At 39.9% G+C, this 21,765-nt stretch overlaps 1 protein-coding gene across 1 annotated transcript in view; it reads left to right on the forward strand.

Annotated features, from left to right (window-relative positions):
- The window catches only part of Cenpi (centromere protein I), a 56,650-nt gene that overhangs the window by 28,018 nt on the left and 6,867 nt on the right, over positions 1–21,765 (forward strand). Inside the window, exons 15-18 of the mRNA XM_051142496.1 lie at positions 4,113–4,248; positions 5,832–5,956; positions 8,337–8,385; positions 8,813–9,031. Coding sequence (XP_050998453.1) covers positions 4,113–4,248; positions 5,832–5,956; positions 8,337–8,385; positions 8,813–9,031 — 529 coding nt within the window. The remainder of the gene's footprint in view (positions 1–4,112; positions 4,249–5,831; positions 5,957–8,336; positions 8,386–8,812; positions 9,032–21,765) is intronic.

Genomic DNA, 21,765 nt, shown 5'->3' on the forward strand with positions numbered 1-21,765 from the left:
GTAGACTAGGATGAAATGGTGTCTTATGGACATCATAGGACCACTGCATTTATGGATTCACAGTAGCCATGGTTGCCTGCATAAGACCTGCACAGGAGCCAGCGATCAGAATGCTGACAGTCCAGAAGACTCCACCCTGGTCGGCTGACTGCCCCAGTGAATGACCATCAGAAATATATGGATAGCACAAATATGGAGTTGATGGCTTATTAAATTTAAAAAGAGGACATAAAGTTGAGGTGTGATCCGAAGGTAGGACGAGTTAAAGAGGGGTGGGGTTGGGTGAAATAATCAAAATACATTGTGCGAAATTCCCAAGAATGAGTAAATACTTTTAAAATTGTAAGTAGACAATAAAAATAAGTTCCAAAGATAGAAACACATGTATACACATACACACACAAACACAAACACAAAGATTAAAATGTTAACAACCTCTGGCATATTACTTTGTTGTTGTTGCAACAACAAAGTACCCGACAAAAGCAGTTTAAGGAAGGAAGGATTGGTTTTGGCTCACGATTGAGAGAATGTGGTCCATCATGGTGGGTAAGGCATGGTTGTGGGAGCATGAGGCAGCTAGCCACATTGCATCCACATTCAGGGGGTCGGGAGCGATGAATGCTTGTGCTCAGGACACCAACCCATAGACGAGTACCACCTACGAGTACCACCTATATTCAGGGTCAGCCTTCCTACACCTCAGTTAACCTAGCCTAGAGAACTTCTCACAGACATGTCTAGATCTTGGTTTCCATGCTGATTCTAGAGCATCTCAAGTTACGAATCAAGCTTAACCACTACACATCCCATCATTCAGCTTCAATAGTTATCAACCCAATTTAATGACTTTTTTGTAGAGGAATGTTAATTCAGAACATGGCTGCTCTCGTAAGAGATCACATCCGAAGACCTCTAGGTCTGTGAGATCTGGCTGGAATACAAATGCCCCTTTAATCCAGGAGACAGAGGCAAACAGATCTGAGTTCAAGGCCAGTATGGTATAGAGCAAGTATTAGGTAAAGAAAAGCTTAAGTCCATGTGTGTGGGTACATGCCTTTAATCCCAAATGAAGGTGAAGCACCCATGTTTAAAAGTGATGTCTAATTGAGTGACAGAAAAAGTGATGAATCAGCGAAAGATTTGATAGGATAGGGTATGCCCAACTCTCACGAGAAGAGAGAGGAAAGGGAAGCTACTTAAGAGGCAGTTTTCAAAGAGAGGAGGCAGTTTTACCAGGACAGTAATAGAGAGATAGGTTTCAGAGGTGAAGACGGAAAGAGCCAGAGAAGGTAAAGAAGCCAGAAAGTTAGAGCAGATCGCTGAGTAGTTTGAGGGCAAGTAGAGCAATTCTGGGCCAAGAGAGAAGCCAGATTAAATAAAGAATCAACCTCACAGAGGCCTGCCTCTTCCTGCTGAGTGCTGGAACTAAAAATGTGTGCCACCATGCTCAACTAGGGAAGAAGTGTAATGAAGCTCCAGTTCTTGAAAAAGAGACTGGTAGTATCAATACCACTTGGAACTTTTCAGATATTAAAATTGTTAGGCCCTGCTCTTGATCTACTGAGTGAAACCCTGCAGTGCTTCAGTGATTTGCTTTACCATTTCCACATTTTTAGTGAAAGCCAAAGTTTGAGAACCACTCTTACAAAAATAATACTACTGGAATAGTGTGTTCGCTTGAATAACTTTTGGCCATCTTGCAGAATATCTCAGACACCCCTGAATTAAATACCTTACAATTTCTGTAGTGGCTTCTACAAGTCCTCCTCCTCCTCTGTGTGGTGCTAGGAATAGAACTCAGGGCCCATACATGCTAAACAGATGCTCTACCAGGGAGCTAGGTTTTAGCCCAGATTTTTCATAATTGTGTCATAAATTTAGGGAGAACATCTAAAAAGGAACAGTGTTTTTTAAACCCTTTTAAGCACATAAATGGGCACATGCCTAGATAATCTTGTTATAATGTTTAGAATGAAATAATATCGTCTGTGTACCAGGGAGATGGCTTAGCAGGTGCTAGAGTATAGACCTCACAGCCTGAGTTCAAATCTCAGATCCCACAAGATAGGAGAGATCAGACTTCCAAGAGTTGCCTTCTGACCCCTACATGTGCACTGTGACTTCTGTACCTGTGCGTGCATGTACATACAAAGATTAACCAATAAAACAAACAAATTCAATATAGCTCATAAGTTTTCAGTCATTCATTTCCGAAAAATTAGATAATGTTATATTTCTATTATATGACCATTTGCTGCATAAGTGACTAGAAGGGAGTAAATTGTAGTGATAATCCTAAAGAAGAGAAGGGTAGAATACCATCTCAGTAGCACTTTCCAGGGACATTTCTGGGTGAAGCAATGACTGGAAAGAGGGTCTTACTATCATTTAGCAGGTGGCAGCTAGGAATGCTGAACACACTGCGGGGGATGAGGGTAGGAATAGGAGTCAGTCTTTGAACCATGAATTGGTTTATTTAGAATGCCAGTGATTTGTGCAGAAGCACTCACCAAGAAGTCTGTTCTGGGGCTGGAGATGTTGCTCAGTGGTAGAGCACTTAGCTAGCATGCATGAGAACCTGCATTGTATATCCAGCACCACATTAACAAAGAAAAGGTTGCTGGGATCAGTCATTGTAATTGTAGGATGCACATTTGTGAAGTCCTTCCAAAGCTCAAGGAACCTCTATCCATTGGTTATCATCTGCTTTGTTACATGTTCTCTAATCTTTCCCTGCTTCTTCTGTCATTGAACTATCATGGCAGTGAGTGGTGGGAGAGTCACTATCTCTTAAGTCTGACACTATATCATCACAGACTGTAGCGTATTAGACATCACCGTTTCATCAGTGCATAGCCGTTGTCAGTCTTCTCTAAATCTTTTTAACTGGATTAAAAGATACATGTGAGACATGGATGGTCTGAACTGCTCACTTTATATATTGTCATTTAAGAGATTATACTTATTGATTTAGGAGAGAATACAATATATCCAGATGTGATTTTATGTGTGTGTGTGTGTGTGTGTGTGTGTGTGTGTGTGTGTGTTTTACTTGGATGCATGTCTGTGCAGCACGTGGTGTGACCAGAAGAGGGCATTGGATCCTCTAGAAGTGGAGTCACAGATGGTTGTAAGCGGCCCTGTCCCTGTTGCTGGGAATTGAACTCCTGGTCCTCTGCAGGAGCAACACGTAGTCTTATGCTGGGGAATCTCTCCAAACCCCGGAGGGGGTTTTAACTAGAGATTGAAATATGCTAACTTTCTGCTTACTCAGCTTTAGGATTATATCGAATTCTGATGAAAATATTTTTACTGAGGAATTCAGGCAGAACTGGATACTGATTGCTGAATTACGGGTTTCATTCAGCATGCTGCTGTGTTACTGGTACATAGGAAAAGATTCCTAATGAATGTTTATAGTTTTTGAAACGTGCTGTGTGGGATTAATGACATCATTTTTTTCTATGTATTTTGTTCATTTTCCGCTTTTCTCTGAACTGTTATACCCATTCTCAGTGAGTTTTCTTTATTTTTCACTAAGGGATTTCCATAATTGAGGAGTATTAGATTTCAGTGCTAATCAATTACTGGAGACAAACATATTGACTGCAATCATTTTCCAATATTGTAACATTATCCAGGATTTGTTTGAAGCTTAATCCTTTTTTTTTCTTCTCAGATTTGCTAACAGAATCTAGCTGCTGAGGATGTTCTATGAGTTGATCTTAATGGTTCTCCTTAGAAGACAAAAGTGCTGGGCAGTGGTGGCGCACGTCTTTAACCTCCCTCTTGGAAGGCAAAGGCAGGCAGATCTCTGAATTCAAGGCTAGCCTCCTCCTCCTCCTCATGTAGTAGGGAGTTCCAGGATAGCTAGGACTACATCATGATGCCCTATCTCAAAACAAAAGCAAAAAGAAAGAAAGCCGAATATCAAGACTAATACTATGGTTAATCACTATGCTTTTATTTTAAAAAGAAAGTAAATCGTGCAGTGGAGAACTCACAGTTTTTGAATCCTATGTCCATTTATTGCTTTATATTGCCTACCTCTAGCTTGGAAACAGCTCCTTTACTGGTGTGAATCTGAGTTTTATGATTTCTCATTGCAGAGAGACAACTCTGGGTGGATCCATGAACTCTGTGTTGCAGTTGATTGAGTACGTCAGCTGGCTGTCCGTGATTGCAATGCGCTTGGAGAGCAACAGTACATTGTTATTGCACTTTATTTTGGACTTCTATGAGAAGGTAATGCACAAATAACATTTATGATAGCTAGTCACTTTATCACCCTGTGATTTACATTTCAGGTATAGTCATTAGGGTAAGTTATGATCTTACTATGTAGTTAAAATAGCCACATTTTGAAATCAGTGATTTATTTTCACCTGAATAACTGACTTTAATAGAGCAAGTGTAGTTTCATCTGAACAACTGACTTTCATAGACCATGTATAGAAGAAAATGCCACTTTACTGTACATTGACCTGTAAACCAGCTGGTCCTACACAGAAGCATCATTTTTGTTGTTGTTCATAGATGTTTATCCCCATGCCCTAGCAGTACAAAAGACAATGTTATCTTGCATCTTCAAATTTGTACTCCTAACTTTCCAACTGCTTGATTTTTTTTTAATGCTACCTAGTACCTTTGTAATTCTAGTCCTTCTGTTTTATAGTATTTAACATGGATAAAACCGTCACTGCCACAAAGTAGCTCTTATAATCTTCCTTCCCCAATTTTCTTTCTTCATTTCACTAATACCTAGTTGGGTTTTTGTTTGTTTGTTATTTGTTTTTGAGGTATGTCTTGTGTAGCCCAGAGTGGCTACAAATTTTGATGTGTACTCTTGTCTTGGTTAGAGTTTCTATTGCTATGATAAAACACCACAGGGATGGTGTTTTATAAAATCCAAGACCCAGAGGTGGCACCACCCACAGTGAGCTGGGCCCTCCCACATCAGTCACCAATCCAGAACATGCTCTACAGTGTTGCCTATAGTCCTCCTGTCTGGTAGGGCCCTTTTCTCAATTAGGTTCCCTATTCCCAAATGACTCTGCCTTATATCTCCTTGATATACATCTAGCCAACAGGCTGAGGATCATCTGATCTCTCTTCTGGAAGTTGGGATTAAAGGCTTTCATCACCACTCCTAGTTTTTGTGGTGCTGTGAGTTGAGACATATTTCTAGCCTCTCTTACATATTTGCTTAGAAAACTATGTTCCTTTGTTTTTCAGGTTGCCAGTTAACTGATTATGGTAAATAAATATTTGGGAGACATAGGGGGAAAGAAATGCTCCCTTACTCTAACATGTTTTTCCAATTCTAAGATAAATTTAAAGATTTATTTACTTTTATTTCATCTGTTTGGGTGTTTAACCTGCACTTACGTCTGTGCATTCTATGACTACTTGGTGCCACAGAGGCCAGAAGAGGGACTCCGGAACTGGAGTCACAGCTGGTTTTAAGCCACCATATGATAATATTTTTTTTGAGGCAGGATCTCACTGTATAGCCTTGGCTGACCTTAAACTCCCGGAGAACAGCTTGCCTCTGCCTCCTGAGTACAGGAATTAAAGGCATACACCAACTGGCCAACTTAAATGAAATATTTTAATAATGGTCTTATAGAAATAATTTCCTGAGTTAAAGTTGACATTTGATGAGTTTTATTTTAAATAGACTTATAGCTACCATTTTTATTTAAGAGTTAGATAGGTTCAAATGTAATGATAGACTACTGCTTATCATATATTGATTATTCTTTGAGTAAACTTCATTGATTTATGGAAAATAACCTATATATTGATATTAACATTCTTTCCAAAAGGTATGTGACATATATATAAGTTATGGCCTTCCATTGGTGGTATTGTTTCCACCTGTGGTCTTCCATTCTGCACTTCTAAGCCTGGATGCCAGTGTCTTGAACCAACTCAGTTACATTATGTACAGGTACAAGCCCGCATTTTCCTTTAAATTGCTTTAGGAATTACTATATCATATTTCTCTCTTCATCCTTTAACTGTAATAAAATTAAAATTCCTATCAATTTTCTGCCAGAGTTTCTGGAACTAGCAAACATTGCTTTTGGGGTATATGACCTTCTAATATAATCATATAAGGCTGGGATAACTATGTTATTATTTTTATTATTTAAACTTTTTATTGTGCTATACTCATACATTGTGCTGGTTCTTCTAAAGACATGCTCATTGCAGTGCATCATGCTCGGTTGTATTTGCTCCCATATGCTTTTTCCTCCCTGCCCCTTCCTGCTAGTCCACTTCCTTTCTCCAGTCTTGCTTCTACTTTCTTATCACATGAATATATAATTGATATTTTCTGTGTATGTAAAATATTGCATCCACAAATGAGAGAAAATATAGTATTTGTCTTTCCGAGTCTGCCATATTTCGCTTTAAAAGTGATTTCACGCTGCATTATAGAGGTACCTCAAAACACTAAAACTGGAGCTGTGTTATTTTTAAATCCGCCCTACTGGGCATATAGAAATAAAAGTCTTCATTATGGATTGGTTTGTTATGTAATGGCACTGTTACATTTAGCTTTGTTAATTAAAATCTCTACATGTTAAAGATATATTAGTCATGTCTGCGTGGTGGTACGTGCCACCCAGCATTTGGTAACCCCAGCACTTGGGGAGGCAGTGGCAACTGGATCTCTGTGAGTTTGAGACCAGCCTAGTCTACGAAGCAGTCTAGGATAGCCAAGGCTACACAGAGAAACCCTGTCTTGAAAAAACAAAAACCAAAAACGGGGAAAAAAAGAAATATTAATCATTTCGTTGATAACTGTTGAAGTGTATGTAGTTTCTCTGGTAAAAGGAGCATTTTCCTGGGAGGCAAGAGGAACTATTTAGTGCCAGTTGTGTGACCCTCTAAGCTTCATTTCTGGCCTTTTGTTCTTTTACTTGTGGATTGAGATTATTTTTAATCTCTTGAGTTTAGACCCCTCAGAGATAAATTGTAGAGCCCTGTCAATGTTAAAATATGTAGAAATAGATGGCAGTTCTCAGATAAGAAAAAATTACATTTCTGGATTTCATTGTTCTTCTGTACCTTTAAACTAACTCTTTTACATTTATTTGGCTCTGTGTGTGTGTGTATGTGTGTGTGTGTGTGTGTGTGTGTGTGTGTGTGTGTGTGTGTAACAATGTATGTGGAGGTCAAAGGACAAGTTTACAGAGCCTGTTCTCTTCCACTGTGTGAGGTCAGGGATAAAGGTCAGGTCATGAGGCTGCGTGTAGAGTCTTTGCCTTCTCAGTTCTCATCCTGGTCGGCCGCACCTTATTTTACATAAAGAAAGTATGTCCTATATTAGTGAGTCCCTGCTTTCTTTAACAGTGAAACTCTGAAAGAAGGTCTTTCGTTGTCTCTTCTCTATTGAGTTCTATTTACAATAAGATCACATCTAAAATGTTTGATTTAGCTCTTTAGATGTATCATTATTGTGTATGTATGTGTGGGTATGCATGTGCCACAGTGTGTATGTGGAGAGGAGAGAACGACTTTCTGTAGTCAGTTCTTTCCTTGTACTTGTGAGTTCTGGAAGTCAAACCCCAGTGGTCGGACCTCATGGCAAACACTGTACCCATTTAGCCATCTTGTCATCTTCCAACTCAATTTTGAGCCTCTTTTTATTTATCTTATTTTTATTTTTTTGTAGTTCTCAGGATTGAACTCATACCCTTCTGCATGCCAGACAAGTGGTCTGATACTGAATTCCACCTGTAAACCCTATCTTTAAAAAATTCTTTATGGAGATGGGTGGTGGTGGTGGCATAGGAGGTGCTCACATTTTATCCAGGCACTTGGGAGGCAGAGGCAAGTGGATCTCTGTGAGTTCAAGGCCAGCCTGGTCTACAAAGTGAGTTCAAGACAGCCAAGGCTACACAGAGAAATCCTGTCTCTAAAAAGAGAAACAAAAAAACATATTCAGATGGAGGTCAGAGGTGAATGTTGGGTATCTTCTACTATTGCTTTTGTACTGTATCTGTTGAGACGGGGCCTCTAGCTGAACCAGGAGCTCACTGCCTGCTTACACTGGCTAGCTGGTGAGCTTCAGAGACCTGCTTGTCTGTTTTCTTCCCCACTGCTACAGTACTAGGGTTGGGGATCTATGGAACCAAACCTGGTTTTTATGTGAGTGTTAGAGATCCAAATTCAGGTGCTTGTGCTTCTATGACAGGTACTTTAATATGGGACTATCTCTCGAGCCCTCAAATGTACATTTTAACAAATTTATTGTAGATTCGTAAGTATTACATCCAATGGCATTTTAAACATGCTAATATGTTTCCTTTTCTTATTAGGTATCGCACTAATTTGATAGCTGCAAAGAAAAAGGACGTTTTACACACGGTATGAAGGATAAACCTGTGTTAAATCACCATTTTTAAAATGAATTTATTCATATTACATCTCAATGGTTATCCCATCCCTTCCCTCCCTCCCATTTTCCCCTTACTCCCCTCCCCTATGACTGTGACTGAGGGGGACTTCCTCCCCCTCTATATGCTCATAGGGTATCAAGTCTCTTCCTGGTAGCCTGCTGTCCTTCCTGAGTGCCACCAGGCCTCCCCATCCAGGGGACATGGTCAAATATGGGGCACCAGAGTATGTGAGAAAGTCATACCCCACTCTCCACTCAACTGTGGAGAATGTCCTGTCCATTGGCTAGATCTGGGTAGGGTAAATCACCATTTTTATAAATGATCAAGTATAGCTATATGGGAGCTGTTAAGAGGAATAGTAGGTGTTAATGACTATTTTATTTCTTTCTCATTAGGAAAAATACGAGTTCAGTCTTCCCAGCAAAATCTATCAGGAATTTAATTTCTATTTGAAAGCTATGGTTTATTGCCTATGGGTATCCAAACCATTTGAGAAAGGAATGTACATTGATCCCCAGAACTTAGAAGATACTGGAGGAACAGAATATAAGCACAGCTTAAATTTAGTCCACCATCCTTCTCTAATGAGCTATGCAGCTTCTTTTTTGCTACAGGTAAGTGCATTTAAAATGTCCTTAGACATGTGGTCACTGACTGTGAAAGTAGGAAATGTTATATCTGAGTTGCAAGGCATGTTTGGATTTTTTAGTGCTGAGAAAATTTTGGTGATGGTGCTGGGCTTTAAAGAATTTAAAGAAATCTTTATCCTCTAAGAGATCCTGGCCTTGTTACAGAGTTATCAACAAAGTACTATATAATATGATGAAGTGAAGTGAGGGCAGATACAGTATGGGGTCTGACTTTCACACGTACTCTGGTGCCTCACATTTGACCATGTCCCCTGGAGGGGGAGACCTGGTGGCACTCAGAGGAAGGACAGCAGGTTACCAAGAAGAGACTTGATACCCTATGAGCATATACAGGGGGAGGTAATCCCCCTCAGGAACAGTCATAGGGGAGGAGAATAATGGGAAAATGGGAGGGAGGGAGGAATGGGAGGATACAAGGGGTGGGATAACCATTGAGATGTAATATGAATAAATTAATAAAATATATTAATTTAAAAAAGAAAAGAAAAAAAAAAGAAAAAGGAAAAAGAAAAATAGATAGATTCAGTTCTGCTTGAGTTTTGGTGGTGCCACCAGGTAAGGAAAGGCTTCATAGAAGTAGAAACTCCTGTGTATTCATCCTAAGATTAAAAGCCTAAGCTGGGCAATGATTTTTTTTTTTTTTTTTTTTTTTTTTTTGGCTCTTCATTGAAGCCTGTTGTTTTGATGTATTGAAGATAAGTGGGCATGTGACACAGTGTGTGTGTCTTCTTAAATCATTGGCAAAATTACCATTAACCTTATTAGTGACTTGAAGACTGTTCATAGGTATGTATATCAAATGCATCAATGATATAGTGTTAGGATTACAAATATGCTGGAAAAATTTGGATTCATAAGTCTCTTCACCAGCAGAACATTGAAAACTCTAACAATGAAAACAGCACAGAGTTAAGAAAACAGTCATTGACTAGATGTCTCAAATATACATGTAATGAACAAGAGCCACTGGAAGTTGCTCTCAGTTCAGTATGTATTTGGGAAAGCTGTCAATAAATACCTTAGCTAAACCCTTGTTTATGTTCATGGCTGAAGCAGGAAGATCAAGAGTTCCAAGCTGGTTTGACTCAAAGCCAAAACCCCAAACAAAAGCAAACACCAAACAGGATTGGTAGTGCAGATGAGAGGCTGAGGTTAGGGGTTAAGAGAGTAGAAAATTTGAGACTGTCCTAGATACACAGTGGAGGGAAGAGTGGAAGGAAGGAGGGAGAGACGGAGGGAGGGAAGGAGGGAGGGAGGGAGAGAGGAAGGGAGAAAGGTAAGGAAGCAAGCAAGCAAGCAAAGAAGCAAGGAAGAAAGGAAGAATGGCAAAAGAAAAGCAAAATGACAATGTGAGAATCCCATTTTCTCTGCATATTTTCCAATGTTTATTATCTATATTTTTATTTTTGGCTATACTAAAGGGTATGGGATAATATTGAATTGTGATAATGATTTACATTGCCATGATAACTGGATACCTTTTTGTTGTTGTTGTTGTTGTTGTTGTTTTTGAGACAGGGTTTCTCTGTGTAACCTTGCCTGTCCTGGACTCACTCTGTAGACTGGGCTAGCCTTGAGCTCACAGAGATCCACCTGCCTCTGCCTCCTGAGTGCTGGCCTTAAAGGCGTGCACTACCACGCCTGGCTTTTTTTTTTTTTTTTAAACACTTATTGGCCACTTCTATGTTTTCTTTGTAAAAAATATTCGCACATTTGTTCCTTTGTGTGAGTGAGTGTGGGAGATGAATCTTACTAACTGGCTGCCTCACACTTGTTGTGTGACTGAGGGTGATCTTGAAATCCTTATCCTCATGCTCCCAACTTTCAGATGCTGGGATTATATGCTTAAACTACCACACTGGCTATATAAAAGTTTCAAAATACAGATTCTTCATATGAGAGAAAATGCTAATATTTGTCTTTTTGAATCTAGCTCATTTTATTAGACATGATCTCTAATTCTATTCATTTTCTTGCAAATGATGTAATTGCATTTTTATGGATGAGTAAAGTTCTAGTGTATATATACCTCTTTCTTTAACTGTTTACTCCTCTAGAAAATCCTCTGAGCCTCTGTATTAGACATGGGGCAAGGTAGAAGCTTCTAGTCTTTGGTATACCTCAGCCAGATCTCTGGCTAATGAGCATGCTAGAACAAAGATGGACATTGTTATTCTTGGATGGTTGCAGCTAGAATGTAGCCTTTCTGCTAAGCATGAAATCTTGGTGAGGAAAGGGAGCCATAACCCTTAGCTATATGCTTCAAGAAGGAGCAGATCATGGGCCCAGTGTCTCAGACATTTGCTGTTCTAATTGAGGTTTAATAGAAAATTTTCAGTTAATTTTTTGTTAGTTTTTACCTTTAATTTTTGAGACAGAGGCTTCCTATGTAGTCTGAATGGGCCTAAATCTTAGAATTCTCCTGCTTCAGCCTCCCAGGTACTGAAATTACAGGGGTGCATCACTGTGTCCACATAGCAGATGTTCCTGAATAAATGTTGAAACCCTGTCTCAAAGCAAACAAATCAAAACATTGGACAGACATCATTACATGGCTCAAATTCTGTGACTTTGCTTAATAACTTTGATCTTGGATAAGGTTTTTTGTTTTTGTTTGTTTTTTGAGACCATGTTTCTCTGTGTAGCCTTAGCTGTCCTGGACACCCTTTGTAGACCAGGCTGGCCTCAAACTCACTGATGATCTGTCTGCCTCTGCCTTGAGAGTACTGGAGATTAAAGGCATGCACCACCACACCCAGCTTTGGACAAGGTTTTTAAAATGCTTTTGGGCTTCAGTTATCTTGTCAAGATTTTGTTTTGTTTTGCTTGAGACAAGGTTTCATTGAATAGCCTGGTCTAGTCTCAAACACTTAACTCTTCTTCATCAGTCTCCTGAGTTCTGGAATTAAGGTTAAGTACAGTCATACCCAGCTCCTCTTATCTGCTAAGGAGGAATACTAATATATATTTATTTGATTGTGCTGTGAACAGTACATTTTGTGATGTGCTCAATATGCTTGGCATATAGTAGTAATTGCTTGGATAGTAGTAGTTATTACTATATATTGATTAATTTGCATCGTAAGTCAGGAGTATTTTGAGAATTTCTCATTGTTAGTCATTGCTTCTCAATACTTGAAAGCAACAACTCAAAGCCAAGGACAATCTTCTCCTCAACAGGGTTTATAATGTCTTGGGGCAATTTTGGTTTTTACCAATTGGAGAGTGAGCATGCTGACATCTAGTGGCTGGGACCAGAGATGCTGATAAACATCCTGGTGTCCAGGATATTCTCTCAAAACAGTTTTCTGGTCCTTATTAGCAGTCTATTTTAAAGTTTTTTTGATATTCTCTCTATCTCCAACATGGTTTTTGTTTATTATTATTATATAAAGGGCTGTTTTAATATTTCTGGTCTTTGCCATTGTATGAATTTTATATAAGTAAAAGCAATTCCTTATTTTTGATGATTTGTTTTTAATTGTATTAAGATAAACTATTGTGTGTAGTTCTTCACATATATGCAAGTATTATATTGGATGAAGCCACTACAAGTGGAATTGCCTTCAAAGGTACATTTTCTAAATGATTTGGGGGGTATTGTTAATTTGTTTTTAAGTAGAAGTTATATAGTCTTATATTTCCACCAGCAATGAATGGATGCTCATTTCTCCATACTTTCTCAGTACATTGCAGCTTCTCTAACTCTTAGTTGGAAAAGTATGTACTGAATCAGAGGTAAGCTAGAAGGTATTTTTTTCCTGAGGGATAGAGCATGAATGAGAGAAACTTAGACCATTCACTCTCCAGAGTAATGAATAGTAGGACCTTGAACACAGGTCAACAAGTTTAGGGGGTTAGTAACTTATACACTGTTTTAGGTCATAAAAGGATTTTTAAAATATCCAATGAAGGTTCATTCTGGAAGGTGAAAATTTAGCAGCATAGATAGTACATTTGGCAAGATGTGACGCTGCCATTTTTGTTGATTCTTGAAACTGTTTCTATAGAGTTCAGAAGACACCGGCTTTATGCTAATACAGTAAGCCAGGCACAGTGATACATACTTATGATCCTGGCACTTAGAGGCTAAAATAAGAAGACTGAATTCAAGGGCAGCGTGGACTATACTGTAAGGTTAGAAACAGCCTGGGCTATAAAGTTAGATTCTGTCTCACAAACAAAACAAACAAAACAAAAGTTAAAGGGAATTACATTCCTATTTCTTTTCCCTTTCTTAAGAATGGGAAAGGCTGGCATGGAACTTGAGGCAATCCTCTTGTCTCAGTGTCTCAAATGGTGGAATTACAGGTACTATGCCTGGCATTTGTTTGTCTTTTTGAAGACTGTCTTGAGCCCCAGTCACTAACTGATAACTATCTAAACATTGTACCATTTAGGTGGTGCTTATAACCTCTGATATAATGGTGGTATGATTTAATTATAAAATTTTACCTTATTCATATATTCAGTCATAAAAATTTCAAGTCAATGAGACTCTCTGTATTAAGTGCCTTAGCCCTGAAGTATTTTATTTAAACAATTTACATTTATTTATTTGTGTTTGTGTGTGTGTGTGTGTGTGTGTGTGTGTGTGTGTGTGTGTGTGTGTGTGTGTGTTTGGGGGAGTTCTCATAGGCCATGACACTTGTATGGCAGTCAGAGAACAAATTGTAGTAGTCAGTTCTCTCCTTTAATCCCGTAGGTTCCAGTAACCAAAAGGAAGTCATGAAGCTTAGTAGGAAGCACTATTACCCACTAAGCCATCTTGCTGGCCCCCCCCTTGGATATATTTTGAATGTCTATAGTGCTTATGTAAAAGACATTGTTTTTGTTGTTGTTTTTGAGACAGGGCCTTAGAAAAGTTTGAAAAGACATGGGTGACATCTGTCTTACAGGTCTGTTCAAGAATGCAGTAGGGGACAGTAGGAAGATTTCTCAGCATAGTTGTAATACAGTGAGCCAGTGTTTAATAGTGACGACTAGTTTCTCTGTAGAGGATTGTTTTTATAAGAGGAGGGATGAATGGAAGTATGAACATCACCAGGATGCTACTGGAGTCTAGATGAGCTCCTGATAGTGATTTTTGTACAGGTGGTTCCAGTGGGGACTAATGGAAGGGGACTACTGTGACATGTGTTTGGTACAGGCAGGAGTGCTGATGGTAGTTTGATTGATGGTAGGAAGAGAAAGGACTTTTGTTTGGGTTGGTGTGTTTCTAGTTACCGGTAAGAAGAATTCTAACGAAAGAACTGGAGCTGTTGTCTTGTTTATGGGGAAGAATTCTAACAAAAGAACTGGAGCTGTTGTCTTGTTTATGGGGAACAGCAAGTGGGAACTGTGTTTTGACCTATTTAACTTTCAGGTGACTGTAGACAGTTAGGACCAAAATGTTATGAAGACAGTTTGAAATGGGGGCTTGGGGCACAAGGAGAAAGGCAAGAAGTTAGTGAAATAAATAAAATATCGAGTTAATCAGTATGTCATCATTTTCCAAACTACGTGTGGTCACTGCCATGTGTATCATAGATCAGGATACAGCATGTGATCATTTGCAGCCAGGTAGCAACCATGTAGTACTTGTTCTTTGCTGTTTGAGCATGCACAGACAGGTTGCCATCAGATTTGATAAATTGCAGTAGCTTGGCAAAAATTTTCTGGAGACACTGTGTTAATCCTCCAAAAACAAAATGGGGAAGATAAAATCAGAAAAACACACATTCCAAACTTGCCTGAAGTGGGAGCCACAAATCTGTTTGACCCTTGATATTGTCAGGCTCTAGGGAACTCCTATAGGTGACAAGGCCCATAGATGCTGAAGTCTCATCAAGTGATGTAGTATTTGTATAAAACCCTGTGCATCTCCTCTTGTATACAGCTGCTCTTTAACATAGGTTGAGATTTTTTCCCCACTGAGTTCATGATCAAGTTGAAATATCGTAAGTTGAACCATCATTGAGTTGGAAACTGTCTTTAAGTCGTCTTTTAATTGCCTGTGCAGTACAGTGTACATATATGTTATACTTTTTTTTTGCATTTTTATTAATTTATTCTTGTTACATCTCAATGTTTATCCCATCCCTTGTATCCTCCCATTCCTCCCCCCCCATTTTCCCATTATTCCCCTCCCCTATGACTGTTCCTGAGGGGGATTACGTCCCCCTATATATTCTCATAGGGTATCAAGTCTCTTCTTGGCTACTTGCTGTCCTTCCTCTGAGTGCCCCCAGGTCTCCCCCTCCAGGGGACATGGTCAAGTGTGAGGCACCAGAGTACGTGAGAAAGTCGTATCACACTCTCCACTCAACTGTGGAGAATATTCTGACCATTGGCTAGATCTGGGAAGGGGTTTAAAGTTTACCTCCTGTATTGTCCTTGGCTGGTGCCTTAGTTTGAGCGGGACCCCTGGGCCCAAATCTGCCTATCATATTGTTCTACTCGTAGATTTCTAGGACCTTCTGTATCCTTTTATTTTGCTATTCTCCCATGCGTCTCTCATTTAGAGTCCCAATAGGATGCCTTCCCCTCTGTCCCAGTTTCCTGGTAAGTGAAGGCTTTCGTGGGACATGCCCCTTGGGCTAGTATGCAGATATAAGTGATTATATACCATTTGATTCTTTCTGCTTCTGGGTTAACTCACTCATTATGATCATTTCTAGCTCAATCCATCTATCCACAAATTTCGGGAATTCCTTGTTTTTAATAGCTGAGTAGTATTCCATAGTGTATATGTACCACAGTTTCTTTATCCACTCTTCTACTGAGGGACACTTAGGCTGTTTCCATGTTCTGGCTATTATGAATAAGGCTGCTATGAACATGGTTGAGCAAATTTTCTTGTTGTGTGCTGGAGCATCTTCTGGGTATATTCCAAGGAGTGGAATAGCTGGGTCTTGAGGAAGCCCTATTCCCATTTTTCTGAGATAGCACCAGATAGATTTCCAAAGTGGCTGTACTAGTTTGCATTCCCACCAGCAATGAAGGAGTGTTCCTCTCTCCCCACATCCTCGCCAGCATGTGGTGTCGCTTGAGTTTTTGATCTTAGCCATTCTGATGGGTGTAAGATGGAATCTCAGAGTTGTTTTGATTTGCATTTCCCTGATGACTAAGGAGGTTGAGCATTTCTTTAAGTTTTTCTCAGCCATTTGATACTCCTCTGTTGAGAATTCTCTGTTTAGTTCCAAGCCCAATTTCTCAATTGGGTTATTTGGTTTGGTGGTGTTTAATTTCTTGAGTTCTTTATGTATTTTGGATATTAGACCTTTGTCATATGTAGGGTTGGTGAAGATCTTTTCCCAGTCTGTAGGCTGTCACTTTGTTCTCTTGACAGTGTCTCCTGCCTTACAGAAGCTTCTCAGCCTCATGAGGTCCCATTTATTAATGGTTGACATTAAGGCCTGGGCCGTTGGTGTTCTGTTCAGGAAAGTTGTCTCCTGTGCCAATATGTTCCAGGCTCTTTCCCACTTTTTCCTCTAAGTGGCTTAGTGTGTCTGGTTTTATGTTGAGGTCTTTAATCCACTTGGATCTGAGTTTTGTGCAAGGTGACAAATATGGGTCCAGTTTCATTTTTTTACACATAGACCTCCAATTAGACCAGCACCATTTGTTGAAGATGCTATCTTTTTCCATTGAATGGATTTGGCTTCTTTGTCAAAAATCAAGTGACCATATGTGTGTGGATTGATATCTGGGTCTTTGAATCGATTCCACTGATCAACCAGCCTGTTGCTGTGCCAGTACCATGCTGTTTTAATTACTATTGCTTTATAGTACAGTTTGAGATCAGGTATGGAGATTCCTCCGGAGCACCTTTTATTGTACAAGATTGTTTTAGCTATTGTGGGTTTTTTGTTTTTCCATATGAAGTTCAGAATTGAACTTTCAATGTCTTTAAAAAATTGTGTAGTTATTTTGATAGGGATTGCATTGAATCTGTAGATTGCTTTTGGTAGGATGGCCATTTTTACTATGTTAATTCTCCCGATCCATGAGCAAGGAAGATCATGCCATCTTCTCAGGTCATCTTCAATCTCTTTCTTCAGAGTTTTGAAATTTTTTTTCATACAAGTCCTTCACTTGCTTAGTTAGGGTAACTCCTAGATATTTTATATTGCTTGTGGCTAATGTGAAGGGTGTGGTTTTCCTAATTTCTTCCTCTGCAAGCTTGTCATTTGTGTATAGGAAGGCTACAGACTTTTTTGAGTTAATTTTGTATCCAGCCAATTTGCTGAAGGTGTTTATCAGGTTTAGGAGTTCTCTGGTGGAGTTTTGAGGGTCACTTATGTACACTATCATATCATCTGCAAATAGGGATAATTTGACTTCCTCATTTCCCATTTGGATACCCTTGATCTTCTTTTGTTGTCTTATTGCTCTGGCTAGAACTTCGAGTACTATATTGAAGAGATATGGAGAGAGTGGGCAGCCTTGCCTTGTTCCCGATTTTAGAGGAATTTCCTTGAGTATCTCACCATTTACTTTGATTTTGGCTATTGGCTTGCTGTATATAGCCTTTATTATGTTGAGGAAAGTGCCTTGTATCCCCGATCTCTCTAAAACCTTAAACGTGAATGGGTGTTGAATTTTATCAAATGCTTTCTCTGCATCCAAGGAGATGATCATGTGGTTTTTTATTTTCAGTTTGTTTATATGGTGGATTACATTGATGGATTTCCGTATATTAAACCATCCCTGCATGCCTGGAATGAAGCCTACTTGGTCATGATGAATGATATCTTTGATGTGCTCCTGTATTCGTTTTGCAAGTATTTTATTTAGTATTTTTGCATCTATGTTCATAAGAGAAATTGGTCTGAAATTCTCTTTCTTTGTTGAGTCTTTGTTAGGTTTAGGTATCAATGAGACTATGGCCTCATAGAATGAATTTGGTAATTTTCCATCCATTTCTATCTTTTGGAGTAGCTTGAAGAGTATCGGTATTAGCTCACCCTTGAAGGACTGGTAGAATTCTGCACTGAAACCATCTGGCCCTGGGCTTTTTTTGGTTGGGAGAGCATCGATGATTGCTTCTATTTCTGTAGGGGAAATGGGACTATTTAGCTTGTTCATCTGTTCTTCATTCAACTTTGGCAAGTGAAATTGTTCAAGAAAATCATCCATTTCCCTTAGATTTTCAAATTTTGTGGCGTATATGCCTTCAAAGTAGGATCTTATGATTCTTTGAATTTCTTCAGTGTCTGTTGTTATGTCTCCCTTTTCATTTCTGATTTTGTTGATTTCAATACTGTCTCTCTGCCTTTTAGTTAGTTTGGCTAATGGTCTGTCTATCTTGTTGATTTTCTCAAAGAACCAGCTTTTGGTTTTGTTGATTCTTTGGACTGTTTTCTTAGTTTCTAATTTGTTAATTTCAGCCCTGAGTTTGATAATTTCCAGGCGTCTACTCCTCTTGGGTGTTTCTGCTTCTTTTTTTTCTAGGGCTTCCAGTTGTGTTGTTAAGATGCTTATGTGCGATGTTTCCAATTTCTTTTTAAAGGCACTTAGTGCTATGAATTTTCCTCTTAGCACTGCTTTCAATGTATCCCACAAATTTGGGTATGTTGTTTCTTCATTTTCATTGAATTTCAGAAACTCCTTGATTTCTTTCTTTATTTCTTCCCTGACCCAGGTGTCATTTAGCAGAGAGTTGTTTAGTTTCCACGTACATGTAGGCTTTTTGTTATTTCTGTTGTTGTTGAATTGCAGCCTAAGAGCATGGTGATCTGATAGGATACAAGGTATTATTTCAATCCTCTTGTATCTATTGAGGCTTGCTTTGTGACCTACGATGTGATCAATTTTGGAGAAGGTTCCATGGGGTGCAGAGAAGAAGGTGTATTCTTTCTTGTTTGGGTGAAAGGTTCTATAGATATCTGTTAGATCCATTTGACCCATGGCATTGGTTAATGATGTTATTTCTCGGCTTAGTTTCTGTTTCAGTGACTTATCCTTCAGTGAGAGTGGGGTGTTGAAGTCTCCCACTATTATTGTGTGGGGATCGATGTGTGGTTTAAGCTTTTTTAGGAGATCTTTTACAAATGTGGGTGCCCTTTTATTGGGAGCATAGATGTTCAGAATTGTGATGTCATCTTGGTTGACTTTACCTTTGATGAGTATGAAGTGTCCTTCCTCATCCCTTCTGATTAATTTTGGTTGAAAGTCTATTTTGTTCGATACTAAAATGGCTATGCCTGCTTGCTTCTTGTGACCATTTGCTTGGAATATTTTTTTCCAACATTTTACCCTGAGGTAATGCCTTTCATTATGGGTGAGATGTGTTTCTTGAATGCAGAAGAATGTTGGATCTTGTTTATGTACCCATTCAGTTAGTCTGTGTCTTTTTCTTGGGGAATTGAGGCCATTGATGTTGAGAGATATTAATGACCAGTGACTGTTAAGAGTCTTAATTTTGATGTTGTTTCCAGTCGAGCGTTTGTGTAGTTGTGTTTTTGCCATGGGATAGTTATCTATTTCCTGGGTAGTTTTGGTTGTAGCTTGACCCTTTGGGATGGAGTTTTCCTTCTAGTACCTTCTGTAAAGCTGGGTTTGTGGATAGGTACTGTTTGAATTTGTTTTTGTCATGGAATATTTTGTTTTCTCCATCAACGGTTATTGATAATTTTGCTGGGTAAAGTAGTCTGGCCTGGCATCTGTGGTCTCTTAGGGTTTGCAGGATCTCTGTCCAGGCCCTTCTGGCTTTTATGGTCTCTGCTGAGAAGTCGGGTGTAATTCTGATAGGTTTACCATTAAATGTTATTTGGCCCTTTTCCCTTGCAGCTTTTAATATTTTTTCTTTGTTCTGCATGTTTTGTGTTTTGATTATTATGTGGCGGGCAGTTTTTCTTTTCTGGTCAATTCTATTTGGTGTTCTGTAGGCCTCTTGTATGTTTATAGGCATCTCTTTCTTTAGGTTGGGGAAATTTTCTTCTATGATTTTGTTGAGAATAGTTTCTGGGCCCTGGAGTCTGATGTCTTCTCTTTCCTCAATGCCTATTATCCGCAGATTTCTTCTTTTCATGGTGTCCTTAATTTCTTGGATGTTTTGTGTCAGGAGTGTTCCAGATTTGGCATTTTCTTTAATGGTTGATTCAATATCTGTGATTGTATCTTCTAGCCCTGAGATTTGTTCTTCCATCTCTTGGATTCTGTTAGAAAAGCTCACCTCTGTGTTGCTCGCCTTCTTCTCTGAGGTCTCCCGTTCTCGTTTTTCTTCTGTCTGTGTGTTTATCATTGAATCCATTTTCATTTTCAGATCTTGAACTGATTTTTTGATTTCTTTCATCTGATTTTTTGTATATTCCTGAGTTTCTTCCATTGCCTCTTTATAGGTCTTCAGAGCTTGAACCGTTTTATTTATTTCTTTCATCTGGTTGTTTGCATTATCCTGCAATTTTTCCAGTTCCACTCTATGTGCTTCTTTTATGTCTCTCACCTGTTTGTCTGCCTCTTCCTGCATTTGATTACGAATTTTATTTGTTTCCTCCATTATCATCCTCATTACTAAGGATTTGAGGTCATTTTCTTGTATTTCCGTTGTATTTGAGTTCTCTGGGTTGTTTTCTTTGGGATAGCTGGAAACTGGAGACGCCATGTTGTTTTGGGGTTTTTTGCGTATGCTTTTTCGTTGTCCTTTAGACATCTTGCCGTCTTTGTTTTTGTTGGGTAGCCTCCAGAGTTGAATGGAGGGTGTCTGACGATAGATTCACTTGTTTTCTCACGATTTCCCTAGGCTGCGAGCTCAAAGCTTCACTGGTGTGGATGTTAGGAGGTTAGCCCTGTTGTTCTAGTTTCTCACAGCCAGTGATCCTCAGCCCCCTTCTGCTGTGGATCCTGCAATTGTTCTGGGTCTCTGAATGAGCGTTGGGTCAGGCCAAGGTATCCACAGCCTTCTGTGTTCCCTGCCAAGTCCAGCCAGGAGCACTGGGACCGAACCACGGGCTGAACTCAGCTAGATTCTCAGGGCCTGAACCGTCTGCCAAGCTCAGCTAGGGATTTTGGGCCCAAAATGCACACAGGGTCCAGCCAGAATTTTTGGGCTGGGACTACGCACTAAGCTCCGCTAGGGCCTTTTGGCCCAAAGTGCGTGCTGTGGTCAGTTATTGACTCAGGGCCCGAACTGACCACCAATCTCAGCCAGGAATTCTGGATTCAAACTGCACACTGTGTCCAACCAGAGTCTTGGAGCTGGTGGAACCGAGAGCTCTGTCCAGCCTGCGCCACAGCAGGAGAACTGCGGCTGCTCTGAGTTAGCGCCAGTGGTGGAACAAGTGCTCCACCCAGACTGTGTCACTGTAGGGGAGCTGCCGCTGAGCTGAGGTGGTGCCTAGGATGGAACTGAGCATGTCACCAAGCCTGCGCCACAGCAGGAGAACTGCGGCTGCTCTGAGTTAGAGCCAGTGGTGGAACAAGTGCTCCGCCCAGACTGTGTCACTGCAGGGGAGCTGCCACTGAGCTGAGGTGGCGCCTAGGTTGGAACTGAGTGCTCAGCCAAGCCTGTGCCACAGCAGGAGAACTGCAGCTGCTCTGAGTTAGCGCCTGTGGTGAAATCAAGTGCTCCGCCCAGACTGTGTCACCGCAGGGGAGCTGCCACTGAGCTGAGGTGCTGCCTAGTGTGGAGCTGCGCGCTCAACAAAGCCTGCGCCACAGCAGGGGAGCTGTGGCCACGCTGAGTTAGTGCCTCAGGCAGAATTGCTTGCTGGGCC

This window comes from Acomys russatus, chromosome X (genome assembly GCF_903995435.1).
Source record: "Acomys russatus chromosome X, mAcoRus1.1, whole genome shotgun sequence".
Classification (NCBI taxonomy): Eukaryota; Metazoa; Chordata; class Mammalia; order Rodentia; family Muridae; genus Acomys; species Acomys russatus.